This window comes from Ctenocephalides felis, unplaced genomic scaffold, assembly GCF_003426905.1.
Source record: "Ctenocephalides felis isolate EL2017-DRISC unplaced genomic scaffold, ASM342690v1 CF-g0.4_SCAFFOLD_01886, whole genome shotgun sequence".
In the NCBI taxonomy this organism is placed as follows: domain Eukaryota; kingdom Metazoa; phylum Arthropoda; class Insecta; order Siphonaptera; family Pulicidae; genus Ctenocephalides; species Ctenocephalides felis.
Genome location: NW_020538040.1, coordinates 70,315,994 through 70,340,944, shown reverse-complemented (window position 1 = coordinate 70,340,944; position 24,951 = coordinate 70,315,994). Strand labels below are relative to the sequence as shown.

General features: G+C 30.1%; 1 protein-coding gene across 1 annotated transcript in view; it reads left to right on the top strand.

The window, feature by feature from the left end:
- Window positions 1–24,077, top strand: part of LOC113378250 — a gene marked incomplete at its 5' end in the record, with an annotated part of 103,393 nt that extends 79,316 nt beyond the window's left edge. The window contains 3 exon segments of the mRNA XM_026618778.1: window positions 20,018–20,154; window positions 21,730–21,906; window positions 23,840–24,077. Of these exon segments, the coding sequence (XP_026474563.1) occupies window positions 20,018–20,154; window positions 21,730–21,906; window positions 23,840–23,961 (436 nt within the window).
- Between the last annotated feature and the right edge of the window lie 874 nt (window positions 24,078–24,951).

Sequence of the window (24,951 nt, the reverse complement as noted above, 5' to 3'; positions counted from 1 at the left end):
ATCCCAATCTATGCTAATAATGATCAATATGAAAAAACACCAAAACCTTCTGTCTATCATTCAATTAGTTGAGAGACCAACGTTAAAAGGGAAGACAGCAAGAGTTAAAAACTCGGTGATTCTTAAATTAGGCAACTCATTAAAAATGCACGGCTTGTAAATTCTATAAATAAAATTGAGAATAAAACCAGGTAGTCAGGCGAGAGAATCGACACCAAGACATAACGATATCAAAGGAGGAAGGACGTCTACATGGTGGTTGGATGAATGGTTGACAAATGTTGGAGCTCACGACTAATCCAATGAGACCTTGTCTACTAAAATAATATATGTTATTTTTCATTATAATTTGAGGTAATACAAGCACATAGGTATAAATCAAAAACTAGAGCTGTAAACAAAGTTCTGTTCTTTTTTTCGGAATCATCGTCCTCGAATTAGTTAAAATGCATCGTAACATCTTAGGAAAAAGTTAGTTCATTAGTATTTATTGTTACTAAACCAACCATTCATATTCTGTTTTGCAAATTTAAACAAAAAATGAAATATTGCCAAATAGTCCAGTCATTTGGTGCAAAAAAAGACTGTTACCGGTACAGTACTCCGGGAATTCTGAAATTTGGTAATTTTATAGATTTCGAGGTGCTCTTTATGAAAATCAACTTTGCCACCTAAAATTCGAACGGCAAGTTGCCGCCATATTGGAAAAATGGCGCCAAAAAACAGCTTTTTTAAAATATCTCCTTCCTGGCTGATTCTGCGATAAAAGTATCTATGTACGAATTAAACTAGAGAAAATTTCCTACAATTCCTTAGAAAACCGTTTTTTTGTAAAATTGATAGTTTGAGAGTACGGCCGCCTCAAAGTCTTTGCTGCTCTCGCCGTAGTATCAAATCTGTCCATATCTGACAGCACTTCGAACTTGACCACATTCTCTCTAATAATTAATATTTTCAATGTTAAACTAAGCAAATAAGAATATGCAAATAGAAATGAAATAATTCAAATATTTTTCGTTTTTTTTTTGCTAATTTTTTAACACTTCAATGGCTAAGTACTTATAGCTTGAGTAGCACCTTATAGCTTCAAGTAGCTTCAAGCATTAAAAAATCAGCAAAAAAACAGAAAAATATTTGAATTATTTTATTTCTAGATCTTATTCGCTTAATTTAACATTGAAAATGTTAATTATTAGAAAGAATGTGGTCAAGTTCGAAGTGCTGTCATATATGGACAGATTTGATACTACGGCGAGAGCAGCAAAGACTTTGAGGCGGCCGTCCTCTCAAACTATCAATTTTACAAAAAAACGGTTTTCTAAGGAATTGTAGGAAATTTTCTCTAGTTCAATTCGTACATATATACTTTTATCGTAGAATGAGCCAGAAATGAGATATTTTAAAAAAACTGTTTTTGACGCCATTTTTTCAATATAGCGGCAACTTGCCGTTCAAATTTGAGGTGGCAAAGTTGATTTTCGTAAAGAGCACCTCGAAATCTATAAGATTACCAATTTTCAGAATTCCCGGAGTACTGTACCGGCAAAACGACCAAATGACTGGACTAAAATTATTTGATAACTTTAAGTAGCCCACATAACCATAAATTCGTAAAACAATGTATGTTTATCTTGAAAAAAAAAATCCTTCAGCGCAATTTTGCATCCACTCTTACAATTTTCTTCATGTATTTTTAGCATTATGTCTATTGTATTATTTTACTACTGTGAAATGGTGTAGTAAACACTGCATGTGCAATAAACTGACCACTTGTAATATTGGTATATGAATTTGCTCTTGCCGCGGTGGCTTTATATGCGCCGGTGGCTTTATATGTGGCTTTATATGCGTTTTATTCGGAAGAGCGCTGTGCAGGTTCATTTATCGCGCGCGAACTCTCATTATCGTTCTGCGTCAAATTGTGCGTGACATGTGCCCGTTTCGTTTACAGCAATGCCTGAAATACGGAAATACAGGTGCATACATACACTCATACACGGACACAATGCCAGTCGTACATACACAGGATACAAATATTATAGTTTACATAATATAATATAATACATAACGTATTATATCTATACTATCATTTTGTAGTTGATAAACAAATATATATGCGTATGTGTATGGTACATGTTTCGCATGCGTCAAATACATATGTTATTTCAAAAATACATATTACCTTTACAATTCATTAACTGCAACTACTAATTAATTTGCAATTACTGACAAGTTTGGCTTCACATGTTAGCGCTAATTATGCTGCAGTGGCAATATAATGATGAAAATCTTCAAGCTTTAATATTCACTGATGGCGATGACATAGGAACTTATAATAATGACATATGACATGAGATTAAAAATAACTAAGTGTAAGTGGCATTTTGCCTTATGGCAAGTTGCACTATTTTTTAACAACTAACTAACTTATTCTATCTTTCAAACTGGTTACCTTTCTATCTTTCTACCTATACATCTGTCAATCCTTCACTGGTTTACCTGAATTTTTTAAATCGGTTCAGGCGTTTTTAAGCAAACGTCGATGAAAGTTCTAATTTTGACAAACGCCGAAAAACGATACTAATTTTTGCAAACTTTGACGACTTTTTAAAATGGAACGACTCGTCGTAGGTCCGTAATATTTTAGTATGATCTATAAGACTATGGTATCTATCTTCAAAAAAAATATCATAAAAATCGTCGAATTTTTTTTTAACGCTTTATTACAAGAAAACGGCTCTTTATTTGAGAAAACGGGCTCATTTGATTCAGAATAGCTTGAAACGTCGAGAAAACCGAATCAGATTTTTTGATGAAAACATTAGCTTCTCCTTCGGGAAGTTAAAAATATAAATCAAATTGAACTTAAATGACATCGGACTTGCACTGTATCGTTCTTTTGAGTTGAACGTCGAATCTATAACCATGTTTGAATTGGAAAGTTTCAGCAAGTAGTTACTGAACAAATCAAATCTATACCTAGGTGTAGGTACTTACAGATCTTATATAGTCTCAGAGAATAAGCGTATTTTATACATTATTTTCATATTATTTTATTGAAAAACATTGACTCAGTTATTTGAATAACTGTTCAAATTAAAATCATATGAAATTAACTAAAATAATTGGACGATTCTAATATAAGGTAATATACGGTTTTTATTCTTGGCTGAGCATGGTACTATAAATTAACGATAGTGAATTTGTTTATTATTCACTAACTAGTGGTATAATGACAGCCATAGTTAAATAGGTATAAAGACAGTATATTTTAATCACTAACAGAATACTGATATCTAACTATATCGACTAACAGAAGACTGATATCTTAATATATCCACTAACAGAAGACTGATATTTTAGAATATTCACTAACAGAAGACTGATATCTCAAAATACCCACTAATAGAAGACTGATATCTTAGTATATCCACTAAGAGAAGACTGATATCTCAGTATATCCACTAACAGAAGACTGATATCTCAGTATATTCACTAACAGAAGACTTATATCTCAGTATATCCACTAACAGAAGACTGATATCTTAGTATGTCTACTAACAGAGGATTGATATCGTAGTATAGCTACTAACAGAAGACTGATATGTCAGTATATTTACTAACAGAAGACTGATGTCTCAGTATATCCACTAACAAAAGACTGATATCTCGGTATATCCACTAACAGAAGACTGATATCTCAGTATATCCACTAACAGAAGACTGATGTCTCAGTATATCCACTAACACAAGACTGATACCTTAGAATATCCACTAACAGAAGACTGATATCTCAGTATATCCACTAACAGAAGACTGATAACTTAGTATGTACACTAACAGAGGATTGATATCGTAGTATAGCTACTAACAGAAGACTGATATGTCGGTATATTTACTAACAGAAGACTGATGTCTCAGTATATCCACTAACAAAAGACTGATGTTTCGGTATATCCACTAACAGAAGACTGATGTCTCAGCATATTTACTAACAGAAGACTGTTGTCTCAGTATATCCTCTAACAGAAGACTGATATCGTGGTATATTCACTAACAGAAGACTGATATCTCAGTATATCCACTAACAGAAGACTGATATCTCAATATATCCACTAACAGAAGACTGATGTTTCAGTATATCCACTAACAGAAGACTGATGTCTCAGCATATTCACTAACAGAAGACTGTTGTCTCAGTATATCCGCTAACAGAAGACTGATATCTTGGTATATCCACTAACAGAAGACTGATATCTCGGTATATCCACTAACAGAAGACTGATATCTCGGTATATCCACTAACAGAAGACTGATGTCTCGGTATATCCACTAACAGAAGATTGATGTCTCATTATATCCACTAACAGAAGACTGATGTCTCAGTATATCCACTAACAGAAGACTAATGTCTCAGTATATCCACTAACACAAGACTGATATCTCGGTATATCCACTAACAGAAGACTGATATCTCGGTATATCCACTAACAGAAGACTGATGTCTCGGTATATCCACTAATAGAAGATTGATGTCTCATTATATCCACTAACAGAAGACTGATGTCTCAGTATATCCACTAACAGAAGACTAATGTCTCAGTATATCCACTAACACAAGACTGATATCTCGGTATATCCACTAACAGAAGACTGATATCTCGGTATATCCACTAACAGAAGACTGATGTCTCGGTATATCCACTAACAGAAGATTGATGTCTCATTATATCCACTAACAGAAGACTGATGTCTCAGTATATCCACTAACAGAAGACTAATGTCTCAGTATATCCACTAACACAAGACTGATATCTCGGTATATCCACTAACAGAAGACTGATATCTCATTATATCCACTAACAGAAGACTGATGTCTCAGTATATCCACTAACAGAAGACTAATGTCTCAGTATATCCACTAACACAAGACTGATATCTCGGTATATCCACTAACAGAAGACTGATGTCTCGGTATATCCACTAACAGAAGATTGATGTCTCATTATATCCACTAACAGAAGACTGATGTCTCAGTATATCCACTAACAGAAGACTAATGTCTCAGTATATCCACTAACACAAGACTGATATCTCGGTATATCCACTAACAGAAGACTGATGTCTCAGCATATTTACTAACAGAAGACTGTTGTCTCAGTATATCCTCTAACAGAAGACTGATATCGTGGTATATTCACTAACAGAAGACTGATATCTCAGTATATCCACTAACAGAAGACTGATATCTCAATATATCCACTAACAGAAGACTGATGTTTCAGTATATCCACTAACAGAAGACTGATGTCTCAGCATATTCACTAACAGAAGACTGTTGTCTCAGTATATCCGCTAACAGAAGACTGATATCTTGGTATATCCACTAACAGAAGACTGATATCTCGGTATATCCACTAACAGAAGACTGATATCTCGGTATATCCACTAACAGAAGACTGATGTCTCGGTATATCCACTAACAGAAGATTGATGTCTCATTATATCCACTAACAGAAGACTGATGTCTCAGTATATCCACTAACAGAAGACTAATGTCTCAGTATATCCACTAACACAAGACTGATATCTCGGTATATCCACTAACAGAAGACTGATATCTCATTATATCCACTAACAGAAGACTGATGTCTCAGTATATCCACTAACAGAAGACTAATGTCTCAGTATATCCACTAACACAAGACTGATATCTCGGTATATCCACTAACAGAAGACTGATATCTCGGTATATCCACTAACAGAAGACTGATGTCTCGGTATATCCACTAACAGAAGATTGATGTCTCATTATATCCACTAACAGAAGACTGATGTCTCAGTATATCCACTAACAGAAGACTAATGTCTCAGTATATCCACTAACTCAAGACTGATATCTCGGTATATCCACTAACAGAAGACTTATATTTTAGTATATCCACTAACAGAAGACTGATAGCTCATTATCGGTATATCGACTAATAGAAGACTGATATCTTAATATATCCACATCATTCGTAAAACCTTTGAGTTCTTTCAAGTTCTAGGATATTATGATTAAAATAAGAAAGTTACTTGATAATGTATATATTTAATGAATGCGTATCATGCAATTTTTCTGTTTTTACAAAAAACTCCTGCAATTACTAGGAAATATCTATCATTTAATTTACCCTGCATTTCAGATTAATACACATGCCCTTTACTCTGCTTATTATTTAAAGGTTTTTATTCACATAAGAATGCTGTGTAAAACCTGATAATATTTATAACTCCCATGAAAGAATAGGTCAGGATATGTAATATATACATTCTGGTTACGCCTTGCTTAATGGAGCTCCACCGAATCGTTAGACGCGGATGTAAGGAAACCATTACCGTATAACGAATTTAAGTTGAGCAAGGAAAACTTTCGAATGTGCATTTGCGATGTTTTGTATCTATAAGTGTAACATTTTATTTTTCATAATAAACTTGCGAAATATATGTTTATAATTAAAACTACATTAATATAACAATGTGTAATTAAACTTTTTACAACGAGAAACTTTGTAATAAGCAGCTTTTTCAAAGCGCTGTTTTGAGTTGAGTTGAGTTGATAGAGTATAAGGTCCACATACCTATAACCCGTTTTACGCACAAGATAGGTTCCATAAAAAACGTGTAATCCAAATAATTCACTTTTATATGAAAAACTAGTGGGCTGTATGACATCGTGCCTTAAGGCAAATTGCTGGAACTTTCAGTATCGTAATTAAAAATCTTGGTACGGAACCCAAAAAAAATTACACAAAATGTGTACATATTATGAAAATCTCTATAAAATATTTGATAATTTGATGTACATATGTCCAATGAACATTTTTGACCGCCAAATGACATTTTTTTAACTTATTTTTATTGAGAGTCCATAACCGCTGGACCTGCCTTCCCAAGAATTTAATCAGTTGTTCGTCTTGTCAATATAAGTAAAATGATTTTTGAATTATTAGAATCGGACGCTCCGTTCTCTTCGGAACGGCTAGACCTGCCTGCGCCAAAAACTAATCAGCACGTCTCCTGATTAATAGGAATCGAATGTTTTCTGAATAATTGAAATCTGTTGATCCGTCCCGATATTGTCGACGAAAATTTGTATCCGCACACACACACACACGGACATCCATTTTCTAAGGTATGCCAAAATATTCAGAAACCTTTGAAACGTAAAGATGTATATACAATTTTCATTTTTGATTTTTTTGCGATTACTATAACTAACCCTACGGAAAGTTAATAAAAAACGCTAAACTGGATTTAACTTGCTCTTTTGAAAATTTCCTTATTTTTTTATTTTCACACTATTTCTTTCGATCACAGAAAATGGAACTGTTATGACGAGGCCCACTACTTCAGGATCCACAAATATCAAATTAAAAAAATAATCCTCGAGTATCAGTACTAAATTACTATTTGATAGAGGAAATATATATACATTGTGAACTGATCATAGAAATGCAATCTAATGACGGATAATTACTAATTTGATATATTCGATGGCAAGCGATCAATCGAAACTTTCTATCTATTTGATAATAACGATTAATAAGTTGATAACATGACAGGTTTCAGGGTTTATAATTAGACACAAACCATCTTTTTTCTAATTATTGGTAAATATTTCCTATTTTTAATACTTCATAAATTTTGAAATAATAGTTTATATTAATATTATTTATAAAATGTAATATATTTAGAAATACAATATAAATAATAAGATAAAAATAAATGAGGATAAAAATGCATTTTCACAATACATATATATATAAAGTTTGAAGATAAACAACATTCACAAGAATGCAGAATTTATGACCAACATTTTTTTATATAACTTTTACTTAAAAATAGGAATGATTTAAAAAATAATTTAACAAGTTTATCTTCAAAATTTTGTAATCATTTGTAAGAAAATGAAATTTTCCTAAAAATTTTGAAAAGTACACGTTTTTAAGAGTTTTAAGAGTTCAAATTTTCATTCTACAGAATTTTAAATATATGAATATTTTCAAATTCATTGTCTTTTTTGCGATACTACTCACGAAAATCAAAACTGTACTTTTATATGAGATTAGAAAAAATGATTTGTGAACGATTATGTAAAATTTATGTATGTGTTTCTAATAATAATAGATATATTTTATCGTTATACACGTTTTTAATATCTTACAATATTTTTAAATTCATTGGGTTAATAATACTTTATTATTAATAATAATAAAACTACAAACTGGTATTTTAATTAGTATATTAACATTTTCGCTGAACAGTCAGAATAAAAATTATTATATTTTCCTTTTTTTTTTGTTTTACAATATTATTAAATCCGTTGCTGTTTTCTTAATTTCTGAAATATAACAAATTAATTAATAATATTCGGTCATGAATGAAGCTTTAATTTGTAAATAAAACTAAATTTAATTTACCTAAACTTCATATTTACAAAATAATCACCATGCACGATACGTATACATAACGATAACTGAATAATTTCTAACGGTTTCCGAAGACAATATTTTAAATTTTATTTTCTGAAAGAACATATGTAATTATACATTTTTATATTTCAAATATTCATATTTTTTGCACAATCATATTCAATTTGCACTACTTTCAAAAGTTGAGTTTGAGTTGAGACAAATTTTATGTTAATATGTCAGAATCATATTCAGTTGAAATTAATTACTTACCTTCACCATCAAATAATTCATAATTTCTCCTTTTACAATTTTTAAAGTATTTTTATTTGTACCATTTTTATTTAAGTTTTTAGATTTTACGATGTTTTTGTAATTTATTTGACCGAAATTTCAGTTAAAATGCAACATTTTTTGTTTTTATTTTTTGATAACCACTTTGATCAGTTAGAATCTCGGTTTTATTTAAATATTAACAAGTGATAAATTTCATTGCGCCTTAAAACAAATTACTGGAACTTGCCGAACATAATAAAATATTCGAGAAATAAAAATAATCAACAAATATTCATTTTTTTAACGTTCGAAATTTAAAAAAAAATTTTTTTTTGAAAATTTTGATATTTTTTAAAATGAATACATTTTCGAAAATTTTGTTTGAACCATATAAATAAACTGTAAAAATTAAGATCGATACGGAACCCAAAAAAAAAAATTAAAACAATATTTGTACTCATGATTAAAATCACTATATTATATCAGTGCACATTATTTACAAAACTAGTGGGGCGCATGGCATCGCAAATTGCTGGAACTTCCCGTAGCAAAAATTATTATTTTTTTAAAAAGATTAACCTTGTTGAAAAAAAATTACTTCGAACAAATTAGATTTTTGAGAAACTTTAAATTTGACATAAAATTAGTTTTTTTTGAAAAAAAAATGTTTTCTTTATTTTGACATATTTTGGAAATTCTGAACTTTTTTTCAAAGCAATCGTACTGCTTTAACTGCATAGAGACGAAATGTCAAGGCGCGTAAGCGCCGCGTCGCCGTCTAACGAATAAACATTGGTACGGAACCCATAGGAATGTAAACAAAATTTATACTTATTATTAAAATCTCTGTAAAATATCTGATAATTTGATGTGCATATGTCTAATGATAAGTTTTGACCGCCAAATGGCATTTTTTTGACAAGTATTTTTACGGGGCTCGCCTATAGTGTGTTAATAATTAATATATAATATATATAATATGTTATTAACTAATTATAATATATTTCAGAAATTACGTTGAAATAAAATTTCAACACGGTATGTTTTTGCACATGATGGTTAGAATATGGTTTCGAATATGGTTCAATATGGTTCGAAATTTTATTAAAAGTTTGAAATCATTGATCAACTTTTATTGATTATTGTAAATTACTCGAATTTTGAATTGCGGTACGGGAAGTTCCAGCAATTTGCCTTAAGGCACGATGCCCTAATTGCCTTAAGACAGAATTCCACTTACAGCTAGTTATTATGATGAATCACAATTAAAAACAACATTTATAAACGTTGATGCTCTTTGTATTTTCGAAAACCGTGTAAAACTAGTACCGTATAAAACGAGTGATATGTGTATTATATTTTTAAGGATACTTTAAATTTAATATAAGATCAAAACAGTTCGCTTACATTCGTTTTTAAAAGTTTATACAGTGATTTTAGATACAGTAGCCGCTCAATATAAAATATTTTAAAATTCTCTAATTATTATCTAAAAATATATTTATAAATTATAAATTACAATTAATAAAATCTAAAAATCATAATTACAAATTATAATTCTAAACAAATGAACTCAGAGTGATAAATCTTGAAGCAATTGTCGACACACTGGAGTAGCCTGTAGACTACAGGCAACATTCGTACACACAGGTCGTCAAGCGAATGCTGTCGCTAAAAAAATCTTAACTAGTAATCACTTCTGCGCTCTTGTATATATACCTTTTATATATAAAATTTAAACCACATGTCCGACTGGATAGTATTTTTTTAGATGACATTTACATATTAATTAAATACATACTGTACCATACCACTGTTACTATACCATACCATTGACATATCATTACTAATAATCAGCAACAGTGCATTCGAAATATATTAAGCGTACAATATATGAATTTTAAATTAAATTATTTATCAGTGCATTGCACAAACCCTTATATTCACTGGTTGGGTTTGAAGCTCTCCCATCTATACTCTCAAACAGCTTAAGCACAAATTGAAGTAAATCTACTGTCTCAGTAGTTTCTCGAGGAAAATTGTAATCTAGAATGTGATAAAAATTCAACGTTCTAATAAAAATTCATTTATTTGTTAAGCTCGCTCGTAAGATAGTGGTTAGAACGACTGAACCTGAATCAGAGTTCACGAGTTCGATTCCGCTTCGAGTTGCCTGTTGTCAAATAGTAGTAACATTTAGAAAATTTATTAAATAGAGATAGGCCAACCGTTGGTTGACATTTATAAAGCCACGTCATTGAGAAATCATCACACCTGTTGTGACTTTCCATTTAACTTCCGCTAGGGCAAGTTATAGTAATCGCAAAAAAATCTAAAAAGTAATTTTTATATACCTTTACGTTTAACATTGTGTGTATGTATGAGCGAATAAAATTTTTTGTCGACGATTTCGAGATCAGAGATCAACCGATTTGAATGATTCAGAGAGCATCTTACTTGTGTGGACTGAATGGACAATTGACTAAATTATTGGGAAGGCAGGTTCAGCGGTTGTGAAGTTCTAGGAGAAAAGTTAAAAATAGCCATTTTATATTGAAAAATTATCATAATTATCAAATTATGAGATATTTTATAGCGATTTAATAATGAGTACACAATTTTGTGAAAGACCGTCCAATCGTTTCGGCGGTACGGAGCGCAAAAAGTGTTAAATACAGTTGTGCAGTTTTTGAGAGAACGGATCATCCGATTAGAATGATTCGAAAAATATTTTGCTTGTGTTGATACAAAAAATGCGTTTACAAAAATTTCAAAATTTAAAAAAAAATCGAAATTAAATTCAGTATATTCCAAAATTTTAAAAAATATCTTTAGATTCAAAATTATATTAGATATATTTTCAAAAAATTCCAAATATTTAATTTTTTTTAAAAAAATCGATTCTTTTCATTCGAACATTTAGAAAAATTCAACATTTTTAGAGAAAATCAAGTTTTACAAAAAATTCAAATCATTGAAAGTTTTCAAAATTTAATTTTTTTTTTAAAAAATTAAGTAAACATTCACACAAGTTGTTTGTAGAATACGCTCGTCGCCAAATTTAATAATCACTGGTAAAAATAAAACGCTTTCTTCAAAATATATTAATTTATTTTAATGTTACTTGTTTCGCTTTCTGCCGTCAAGAGAGTTTATTTTACATAGTTTTAAACATGAACAAAAAATAGCGGATATATGAGATGGTGGGAAAAAAACACCATTACCAACATCACTAATAATAATGGCGGAACATTTGAATTACAAAGGTATATATAGCATTACATTTAACATCATAACATATCGTTACATAAAAAATGTGACAAAACAATTGTGTCCAAGCATTTATAAATTGACAGTACTTATAATAATCTATTTTTAAAAAATCTGTTCACACACACACACACATACTTTTTCCAAATTTGGTCTCATTCGATTCAGAATGGCTTGAAACGTCGAGAAAATATAAAATTAGCAAATCGAAGTTTTTTTATGAAAACATAAACTTCTCCTTCGGGAAGTTAAAAATTATAACAATTATTATAATCATCGATTGATTTTCAATGATTCTTGATTATTTTTATTTCTTGAAAGTTTAAACCCAGTTCAAGCAATTTTTCTTAAGGCACAATGCCATGCACCATTAGTTTATATTTTTATTTTGGTTTAATTATTTTTACAAGTATTTACTATTTTGTTTTTTTTACTTAATTAGTACCACAAATGATACGGCAATTATGTGAATGTAATAATGGCATTCCTCGACAAGCGCTTCTATTAGTTGTACATCCTAGACCGCGTCCGTACCATTGAATTGCGGGGTGGTCGTTTACGCCGGCCTGATCTCGATTATTTTCTGGTGGAAGTTCGTCCGACCCTCATCCCGTGGCAGTGCCAATTCTCTCTGGCATGTTGTGAGGTCATATATACAGATTACGCTGCGGTGCACGAGCTAAGCAAACCCTTCGGTCAGGTTCCGAAAAAATCGCCCGAATGATGTATTACTGCAGCCGAACAAACTCGTGTTCTCGCAAATAGGGTTTACCTAATCAATGATTTATTTAAAAATAATTCGATTCGGCACTAAATCGCTTTGGGTCAAAATGCTCGATTGCGGATAAAGATTTGAATTGTGATCCGAACGATAATATGGAAGAATATTATATGTTAATTGAAATCCATTTTTGATACAGAGTTGATATTTAAATGCTGCTAAAGGACTTTCCCGTGGCTTAATAGTTAAATCTTGCCATCCAGATTTCGTGTTCGATACCTGTTAGGATACTTGGATGTCAACATGATGTCAAGCAGAAGTGACATCGGTTTTTACTTGAAAATATAGTCAAAAAAAAAAAAATAACTGTTCTCGGCCTCTCTACATCAAATTAGGAAAAATATCACTCTTAGAAAAACTATTTTAATAAAATTCATCAAGTAGAATTAGGCCACCAGTTGCTTGTAAAAAGCCAAAGTTCTGGTCGCTGTCCAAATAAATATAAAACAATCTTTAACTTTTGATAAATCTACCAAGTTTAAAATAAAACTATATTAGTGGTGCTTGGTATCGTGTATTAAGGCATATTGCTAGGATATCTCATATAGTAATTAAAATTTTTTGAAAGCTTTTAGTTTTTTGAAAATTTTGAAAAAAAACATCTTTTTTGTGATTATTTTTTAAATTTTGATTTTTGTTTTGTCATTTTTATTAATTTTAATTTTTTTCTGAACGATCGCACTGCGTAGCTGTTTAAGATCCTAACGGTTGAACGTTAAACTTCATTTTTGTTTTTTAGGTTTAAAAAATTTTTTACCTATTATTAAAATTGCTATAAAATATCTGATTGTTAATGTACATATGTATGTTGATCTTTTTTGGCATTGGATCTCCGAAACTGCTGGACCTGCCTTCCCAAAATTTTAATCAATTGTTCACTCCGTCCATACAAGTAAAATGTTTTGAACCATTCAAATCGTACGCTCCGTGCTCTAAAAAAATGAATTGCCATTTTTGCACTTTTTACCTCGTATCTTGGAAATAGCTAGACCTGCCTTTGCCAAAAACTAATCAGCACGTTTCCTTTTGAATTAAATGCTTTTTGAATTATTCAAATCGATTATACGGTGCTCTCGAAATTGACCAAATAAGCAAAAATCGATCCATTGTATTTTTTAATTCGTTGTTATATCCAATATTTGATTAAACGTGGTTTATAAGGTTCGCCTAGACAATATGAAAATATAATATATTTATATTGATAGTCGGATAATCATATTTTAATTGTTATATGCGATGAATGCTATAGCATTTACGTCCACGAACGTGTTAACATTAAGTGGACTAAATTTAATAATCAAGAATTAAATAGATTTTACCCGAGTACATATTTTCTACTCTAGAGAATTATACATTTTCAATATTTGCTTCTATTGTAATAAATAAAAATAATTGAAATAACAAGATGCACATGTAACAAAAAAGAATAACTGTTCAAACAAAAATTACATCTCTGTTTTCAAAAAAAAATACATCTCTGTTTTTTAAAGATAAAATATCAAAAAAAGGAGAAAAATTGCATAGACATAGAAAATAGACAATACTTGACGATACAGAATCATATAGAAAATATTTATTAGCAGCTATGGGTCGATCAGGATGTAGTTTGGCATCTGACTTCCCAAACCAAATATATTTCGTATTATATATTTTACAATACTGAATAAAACAACGATTTTATACTATTTATGAACCTTTCTAAATTTGCAAATCATAGTTCAATTTTTACGAGCACGAAAGGTATTTTATGCGAGTCCACCGTAACACCGTAACATAAATCATCTGAAACATCAAGTCAGTTCATCCATCCATATGTGAAAGGACATTGAATACGAATCCAATCTCTTCCATTTTGACCTGAAGACGGTGAAAAAGAATCTTAACCCTAAAAGAAGGACGAAAGAAAAACTGGGGCAAAACGATACGGGCTCAGATAATGAATGTACATGCCGCGTCACAAATGGTGCGACCATCAGCGCCAGGAGGAATCAGAATAGAGCCGAACAACAAAAGCAATCGACGACATACGGTGTCCGGTATGACCGACGGCCGATGTCCGATAGGGCGACGATTGATTTATTAATATTTTATTCGACGTTGAAGCGCTGAATTGTATTAGGAGTAAGAAGAGAAATATTGAAACTGAGCTGAAATTAAAAGAAGAATGAAGAAAAAAAATGGAATGAAGCTAGAAGATAAATAGAATTAGAAATTTGAAAAAGAGCAACAATTGAAGAGAATGAGAAGAATATAGAATAGGATACGTATATAGATTGAAAATGATAGGGAAATTAGAATGTAAATAAATAAAAATGTTGTACGTGGCTAAATGCTCAGAGTGAGCGAGGCCAAATGAAATTTAAAAAAAAAAAAAAATCGACGTTTTACAATTTCATTTGTCACTTATGCTCCAAATATTGGATTTGGGGTGAATTTTTTTTTCAAGTTCCCGTAACTTTCGTTATAGTAATCTCCAAAAATCGAAAATGAAAATTTTTGCATATTTTTACGTTCCAGAGCTTTCTGAACATTTTGGCATACCTCACAAAAAATCAATTTATGTATGTGTATGTGTTGGTATGTTTGGGTACATTTTTTGTCCAAGATTTCGGGCGCACAGATCAACCCATTAGAATGATTCAAGAAACATTCGTTTCTATTAATAAGGAGACGTGTTAATCAGTTTTTGTCCAAGGCAGGTCCTGTCGTTTCTATGATACGGGGCAAAAAGTGCCAAAAATGGTAATTTAGTTATTGAGTAAAGCGAGCCCGATTTGAATTATTAAAAAAAACATTTTATTCGCACAAAACGAAGACGTGATTTTTGGAAATGGAAGCCCAGCGGTTTCTTAGATCCAATTAGAAAAATTTAAAAAATGACATTCGACGGTCAAAAATGATCATTTTACGTATGCACCTTGAATCATCAGATATTTTATAGAAATTTTAATAATAAGTATAAATTTTGTTTATATTTCTATGGGTTCCGTACCAATGTTTATCCGTTAGGCGCTTATGCGTCATTGAAAAAAGTTCAACATTCTCAGAAAATTCAGAATATAACAAAAACTCTTTTTTTTTCAAAAATTTCAAAATTCTCAAAAATCTAATTTTTTCAAAGTTTTCAAAAAGTTTTAAAGCTTTTTTAAAAAATCTAATTTTCTGTACAAGGAGTTCCAGCAATTTGGCTCAAGGCACGATGCCGTGCACATCGTGCCTTATATTTAGAAAGAAACTACGGTTTCAGCAATGTTATTTAAATTGTGTTTGTGCTGATCTTGTGCTTACATAACGTAACATGTTCTGCTTTCTTAACTTAAGTTCTAGTTTACTTGGTACTCTTTTCTCTAAAGATAGTTTCAGCAACGTCCATTTAAGTGCTGATATTTCGCTTGTAGTAGAATCTGTTTTTTTTTTAAATTTTATCAATTTCTTACTTATATCTTCAGGATATTTATATACGCATTATATATACAAGGTGTCCCAGAACTCAAGGTCAAGCCGAAACGGGGTGAAAGTATTAACCGTAAGCGTCGTTATAATTTGGAAATTATGAGGTTTTAAGTGCAGCTTAGAACTTTGGTGATTTAATTTGGTTTTTTTAAACTGTGAAAAATACTTACATAATTGCTCCAGATTTTCAAGAATAAAGACTTTTTTTTAAACTATGAATTTAAAATTTCCAGAATTGGGACAGAAGCCCTCCTTTCAAAAAATGTATTAAAGTATGTTGGCAAATTCCATCGAATGCATCAAGCATTTAGGATTATATAATGGTAAAATACTTGATAGTTTCATAATGAAATAAGTATAAAAGTACAAAATAAAAACAAAAAAATAGCATGATTTTTGCTAGTGCAAGTTAAACACGATCAGTCCCAATGTCTGTTGCACAAGCTTGAATGTGCGCGAGAGAAACTATTGTCTTGTTTTTTTTTACTCTTTTCTTTAATATGATACTATCAAGTATTTTGCCATTCTACAATTCTGATTAAATGCGTCAACTTTTGGTAAAACTTGTTAATATACTTCAGTGTATTTTTTTAAAGGACTTCCCAAACTCAACTAATTTTTAAAAAAATAATTTTATAGCTTAACAAAAAGTCTTAATTCTCAAATTATTCAAAACTTGGGGCATTTGTGTCATTATTTTTAATTGTGATCCTAGAAATGTTTTTTACTGTTACGGATCCAAAGTTTAAATGAACATAATTAATAAAAATTAACCACAATAACTGAAAAATGATAATACTTTGGCAAAAGCTCATAGTTTTCAAACTCCATCAAATTTTTTTTTCATAATAGTTACTATCAATACTATCACCCCGTTTTGACTTGACGATGAGTTCTAGAACACCCTGTATATGTAAACTGATTGTGAGATAAAGTTTAAAGCGAGCTACAGCTTCAATACCCATTTTAATAATACACTATTTTACATTTGGCAACCGGCGCTATTACTATTGCGAGAGGCCGAGCTTTGCGAATGCTGCCACAGGTGTCGGACGAGGGTCGCAGAAGGTTACAGTCCGAGCAACGTGGGAAAGCGGATATGACCGATTTACAACCCCGTCATCCTAAACTACTCCAATAACCCTACATACCCTCTACAGTCAGATCCATGCCTAGCTGAAATTTATCTGTATACGCGTAAACACATACACAGATATATGTATATATATATATATATATATATATATATTAATAGGGTACAACGGGGCTTAAAGGTCTGTTTGTAAAGATGTCCAATAATGATATCTCTGAAAGCAGTAATGTTAAGCATTTTTAACAAAAATATTTGAAAGTAGAGGAAAAAGATGTATAACCAGCCATTCAACTCTGCTGTTGAATATATCTGACGAAATGCCTGATCAAGGTTATTTATAGATTATAATATATATATATATATATATATATATATATATATTAGGGTGGCTCTTAATATGGACCTTTTCGAATTTCCTTGCTCCCAAGGGCTCAAATGGTTCCACATTGATAAAAAACAATTCTCTGAAAGTTTTAGCTCTTAATATTATCTTTTAGATAGTGCGCAATTCTATCAAAGTTCATATGGAAATAGCATGAAAAAACTTTAGAAAACTCCAGAACGCACGAACCGATTTCGACAATTTTGCATTCGTTGGAAAGGTCTCGGGCTACGCAAGGTTTATAGCTATAGTTTAAATTAGTGGTGCATGGTATTGTGCCTTAATGCAAATTGTTGGAACTTCACGCATCATAATTAAAAATTCGAGTAATGACATTAGTAAGAATTATCAGAATTATGCTTGGTTAAGTCAACAAGCAATTCTTGCCTCTAAAGATAATAATGTACACGCACTGAATTTTACCATTCAATCAAAAATTGCTGGCGATTTGGTGACATACCAAAGATTCCGACTGGTCTTCCGGTTGACTTCAAACGATTTCAATTTCCAGATCGCCTTGCGTTCGCAATAACGAGTCGCAAGGCCAATCGCTTAGTGTTTGCGGGATAATTTCCAAATAGATTATTTAGAAAATCATTGTTTTTTACATGGGCAGTTATACGTTGCCTGTTCACGAGTTGGAAAACCATCCGCTTTGTTTGTATTAACGTTAGACTAAAAAACAAAAAATATGGTTTACCAAAGAGCACTTCAATGAAACGGATAATTTGCGGATTCACTTTTATTTACACACTTCATTTTTGTAGTCGAAATAAATTCATTACTGTTGTGTAATAAAATCAAATTATTTTTTCAAATATAAAACAAACAAAAAATTTCTTCATCTTTCTCACGAAACCATCTGGTGGCGAAACGGAGTTCGTCGGGTATATATATATATATATATATATATATATATATATATATATATATATAAAATTAAGACATTGAACCTGTTTGCCCCTGGCCGTCTCAATTTACCTCGTCTATGGGGTAAAAAGTACCAGGTTACAAATTATTCAAAAACAGCAAAAAAAATACAATTCTACAATGATGATTTAGCCGGGAGGACTGCCAGATAGTTGTTTGTTTGATATGCGTTATTTGTTGTGATATAATTGGTTTGGTTTTTACAATATATTTGCTCATATTCAAATTACAACTTTGTACCCCGCCCTACCCTATATATATATATATATATATATATATATACTTGTGTATGTATTTGTGTGTATACGTATATAAGTGTTTATGTGTATTATGAATATGTTTCATATCAACTGTGTACACGTATGCATGCACCTTGTCAGAGCGGTGGAGTAATCTTGAGTAATGTATAATGTTTGTTGAAGGACTATAGGTGAATATATCAGAGCTTGGCAACCATTGCCGTACAACACTGTATTCAGACCTGCATGCAAACGTAATGCAGATGCATTCTATTGTGCGCTATTATAATACATGAGAACGTCAACCAAACAAATTACAAATTTAACAATACGATCTCTGGAAACCGCGATTGTAAATTCTGATATTGTCGCATCACAATTTATATTGATCATTTTTATTATACGGGCTTGTTTAAACACACACACACACACACATATATATATATATATATATACATTTATACATACACACTTCAGAAAAGAACTTCAGAAACGCAACAGTAACTGATCCATCCAAATCAGATAGTATAAATTTTTTCATTGAGGAAAAAGCAACATTTCAGTACTTTACAATTATCAGCTGTTTATCTTTTACTTCCAAATCCAATTTAACCTCCTGATGACCACTGTCAAAGGCGAATATTTTACTAGAAGACGGTTAATTATATCTTAAATTCAAAATTTATTAAAAAAATGAATAATACATGTACAATAAGAAAATTATTAACATTAGGCAAAACGTAGTACAACATATATACAAATATTAAAAATACTTATCAGTTTTTATTTTAGGATGATAATATTTACTATCACGGAGGTTGATTACATGTTACAGGTGGAGTGGTGGAGAGTTCATCAATTATCATTTGAAAGGAAAACAATATATAGATAAAAGTAATACTAATGTTATAAAAATTTTGAAAAAATATCAATTACTTTTGACTAATAGTTTTTAATAAATTAATATATAATAAAATAATTATATAAATTATAATTTTTAAGTATAGTTATTTTATGCATACGTTAAATTTTTGTATCCTCTTCTGATCCTATATTTAAATGTTGAAATTCGTGTTAAATATATTAAAAAGCATTATTAAATTCAATCGAATATTTTAAATCGTATGTTTATTTCAGTACGATAGCAGAAGGTCTTCCGGCAGATAACCCGCACCTGGTGCTTCTGTTCTTCTTGGCGCAGTTGTTTCTTCGAGAACTAGCGAAGTGCCAACGGCTAGTGCAGGTGGTCCCCATGGATATGTCTGGATACTACGGTTAGTCCATGTTGAAGCTGGATTCATATACATATATATATATATATATATATATATATATATATATATATATATATAGCAAGAGGTTTTTCTTCAAATGGTGAAATAATATGATAAAATCGTTCTTGAACATCCATCCAGTAATTAAGAACAGTTTTATTGAAGGAAAATATTTTTATTATGAAAACATACGATTCGGGGTTGATTTGGCCCATCTTCAGTGCTACAAAGTCTTTCAACCAATGACGAAACAGTTCCACAATTTTTCGCAAACACGTACGCACACATTGTACTTGTTGCACAAACTCCAAACGGACAACTGTGTTTCATAATTTTTTCGTGCATTTTTTGTGTTTTTTTTTTCAATTTATTTTTATGTTGAGTTCTTTACATTTGTTTATTTCAATGTTTGTATTTTCACCTTTATATACTTTCACAATATATATTTGTTATAAAACAAATTTATTAAATTGATTAGATTTATGTTTTTTATATGTTTTTATTTACTGTAGCTGTTACAAGTACCTGTGCAAAAATACTTTCTCTACACTTTCGTGAACCAAAATTCAAAAAAAAAAATTCATGATTATTGACACGGTAGTTGTATCAATGTTTGTACAAACTTTTGCTCTTTGGACGTAAGATGCCAAGTTGAATATCCACTGATGATGACATCAAATTGTATGTTTTTGGAATTGAAGATTAATTTATAAATCTTTGTTTTATATGTATATATATATATAACATAACACATAACTTACACAAATTTCAGTTTTAAAATTAAAAACAAAACATGTTCAGTTAATATTGTTTATTTTCTATATTTATTTTACATGTAATGTATGATTGGTTTTTCTAATGTATTTATTCATAAAATGGATTTTCCTGGTGTGGTATGTATATCTTTTAATTATTTTAAATATAAAATTAAATTTATATTTTTTTAAAAAGTTTGTAAATATTTTTTAGATATTTTTAACAAAGAATTGCTGAATGATGACACACAATCCGTGTCGAAACGTATATTATAAATAATTATTTGTTTTTATTTGTTTCTTTTATTTCGACGACTGTCTTAAAATCATTATTCAAAACATGTCTCAACGTCGAACAAAAAAATAGAGTTCGCGATCCTCGGATCGACTCCTGGCAATGAAATTGTTGAAATGTTGATTTTAAACTGTTTAAATCGCAGTAGTGACAACGGTTTTCACTTGGAAATATTGATAGCAATATGTTTTCAAGTGAAAATAGCCCTGCTGCGGCATTGCTGCATTAATGAATATGTGCCGTATTACAGAATTTGTGATAATAATTCATCGAGCGTAATGGGACATCTGTTTGGGTTGCCATCTGTGGAACCAACTAGTATTAAATATAGTATTAAGTCAACAACAATCAGTTCAATAGCTTTTATGACTTTTAAGTTCTGATTGCTGTTCAAAAATAATATATAAAAATGTTGTTCAGGTAGATTTCCAAATAATATTTTAGTATATTCTTATTGTCAGATATAATAAATAAAAAATTCCACGTTTCTATGCAATAACACAGAATGTCACATGTCTTTGACAGATAATCGGGCTGGCCCTTCGAATTTAGGAAATGTGATATCGCAGATACTTCTATGCAAACAAATCACACCCGACTTTCACGAAGAAGAACTGTGCAGTATTAAAAAAGATTCGCAAGATCTGACTCGTATGCTACTGGAGCTTCAGGAGTACATGCCACGGCAAGAGGAACATACGGGTATTATTCAGAATATTAATTAATATATATATATATATATATATATATATATATATATGCATACATATACATTTTTCATTAATATATATTTATATAAATATAAAGGTCGAAAATAAACATGACAATTTTGGCCCAAACATTTTGACACATTTGCAATGTATTCTTAACCAAAGCTGCTTACACTAGGCCTACATTGCTTATTACATTTATTATTTATTCTTGTTATTTTTTTATTATTATTCACGTTTTTTCGTTCTATTTTTTGTATATTTGATTTTAACTATTGACCTTAACTGTCTTGAAAAAAATTTAGAAAAAAAAATTATCTCACGTTGTTTGGAAATTATGAGCTTTTAACAACCTAGAGCTTTTGTGAAGTTAGGATCATTTTTTGGTTATTGTGATCGAGTTCTATTAATTTTATTTGTTTAAGCTTTGGAACCGTAGCCGTGAATAACATTTCTAGAACCATAGTAAAAAATAATAACATAATACATAGCTCCAAGTTTTCAAAAATTAAGACGTTTTGTTGAACTATGAATTTAAAAATTTTAAAATTCTCCTCCTTTAGAAAATGTACTTAAGTGTGTTGGCAAATTTCATCAAAAGTTGGCGCATTTAATCAGGATTGTACAATGGTGAAATACTTGATAATTTTATTATTAGAAAATATAAACCTAATAATGACACGATTTTTTGTAGTGCATTTTACTTCAACGTGCAACAGAGAAATATTTGAACTTAATGTGAAAGAAGTGTATTAACCCTTATCGTGTTATTTTTAGGTTTTTATTTTTTTTTACTCAAAATTCTCTTATAATAACATTATCAAGTATTTTACCATTTTACAGTATTGTGTTTTAACATCATTTCGTGCTATATAAAGATAGCTCTAAAAAGTATCACATGTCATACAAATAAAAGTAGTCTGAATGAACATTCCACACCCTCAGGGACGGTTCTGACAGGTAAAAACATAGATTAAAATAATTAGATATAAATACCAAAATGGTTTATAACGACATCTATTGTTGTCAATAACAATAATATGTAACGCAACAAAGCTTGAACATTTAAACATAGCTTTTTTTTTTTTTAATTTCAATAATTATTGCAACTGCTAATTTAAACATAGCTTATGAATAAAATATAACAATATATAACTAATCATAATTTTTTAAACAAAGTTATTATACATTCATTGTGATTTTTTCCTTATATTCAATTTTTCTTTACCCTTCTCTTTCATATTTTGTCTTAGCCAAGTTAGATTTTTCTGTTTAATTTTCACCCGAAAAAGACAAGAAATACGTGTCACAACCGTAAAAAATTTAAATGGTTTAAAATTATACATGATTATAGCATTAACACTTGAATAATATATAATAAAATAATTATTACGAATTCTCATCTTTTCAGAAATGCAGCAAATGTTTTTTTTTTGCTACTATCCTTATGAATGCCACAAAATTAATAAGAAAGAAATATTAATTTGATATAATGTATACATAGTATATATAGAAAATTACTTTAGCGTGATAGACATATAACATCAATAAATTCTTAATATTTTTATAACAAATTTACATTATGACCTATACAATATACATACATGCACACTTGCTAAATTATGCTAAAAATAAAATTATTATATTTGATAATAACTTAAAACTTCATGCAATTAAATTAAATAAATTTATAGTAGGAATACCTGCATGAAGCATACTCGTATATTAAATAAATCAAAAGACCAAGAAAATGGATTGCTTAGCATTCGAGATAATTACACTGATTGTGGCGCTTGAGTCGTAAACGTAAATAATCACTGCCATATGCTTCCAAAAAGGAACAAAGTCGTTTCATTTGCTTTTGTAAATAGTTGTTTTAAAACTTTCCCAATGTCTGTTTTTGATTTGATTTCATATTGTTTCAGAACGCAATCTGAATTTGACAGGGGACGCCTCAAACGGACCCTGGCCGAAAAAACGTCGGCGGGGATCGCTATACAAAAACATGAGCCTGTTGTGCTGTATGAGTCGACAGGGATATCTGTGATTACTAACAAAAAAAAACTTTGAACCTAAAAACCTAAAAATGTTTGTGATAAGCATTTCGAATGTTATGTTTATAGATCGGCATGTATTCAGTACCACGATAAGTTTCTAAGGTGCACACGTATCAAAATTAAATAAAAATGTTGTGATAATTTTTGAAATATTTGTGACAATATTATCGTACATATTAACACCTTTTTTATTTTAGGCTACATGGAATTATTATTTTTTAGCATCGCGAAATTGCTGTAGTTGGATTATTATATATTGTAACATTAGTTCAAGAATTATGCTATAATATAAATGTGAATATCTTCAGAAACTTTATGAACCGAGAAGTCATAAAATCCAGTCATATACTAGTCAATTAGGTAACTAAAACCTTTATGTGTGATAACTTTGCTTATGAAACATATTTAGTAATTGTAAGCCAATGTTTTTAATTATAAACTTTAGTCTTAAACCCATACAGATTTTTCAAAAATCTGTTGCGGGGTGGAGAGAATAGAAAAATACAAGTTATAATAAGTAACGGAAATATTTTAACTAGTTCTATACATGTTTATTAGTGTATTAGTTTATAAAAAAAATTATATCCGAGACAATGATTCCTTGGTCTTCTAGTTCTACTTATTTTTGAAGTTGCATTATTTTCATTGCAAAAGTGGTATTTTGATAATAGTCACTTGTGCTAATTAAGTTGTTATGAGTTTGAATAAAAAAAATCAAATGATATAATGGAAGTAAATGATATTAATAATATTTAATTATGAGTATTTATATTTGTTTAAATTCAAGATTCCCTATAAACAACCCGCTTGTATAAAGATTCAAGATTAGAAGTTTTAATCATTCATCTGTGGTAATTTGTTTAAAAATGTGTAGTGTAGTGAATATATCATTTCACTTATTCTAAAAAACGTTTTGCATGAAAAATACATTGTGATATTTGGAAATGAATGGGTTGAACCAAAATATTTATCAACTGTTA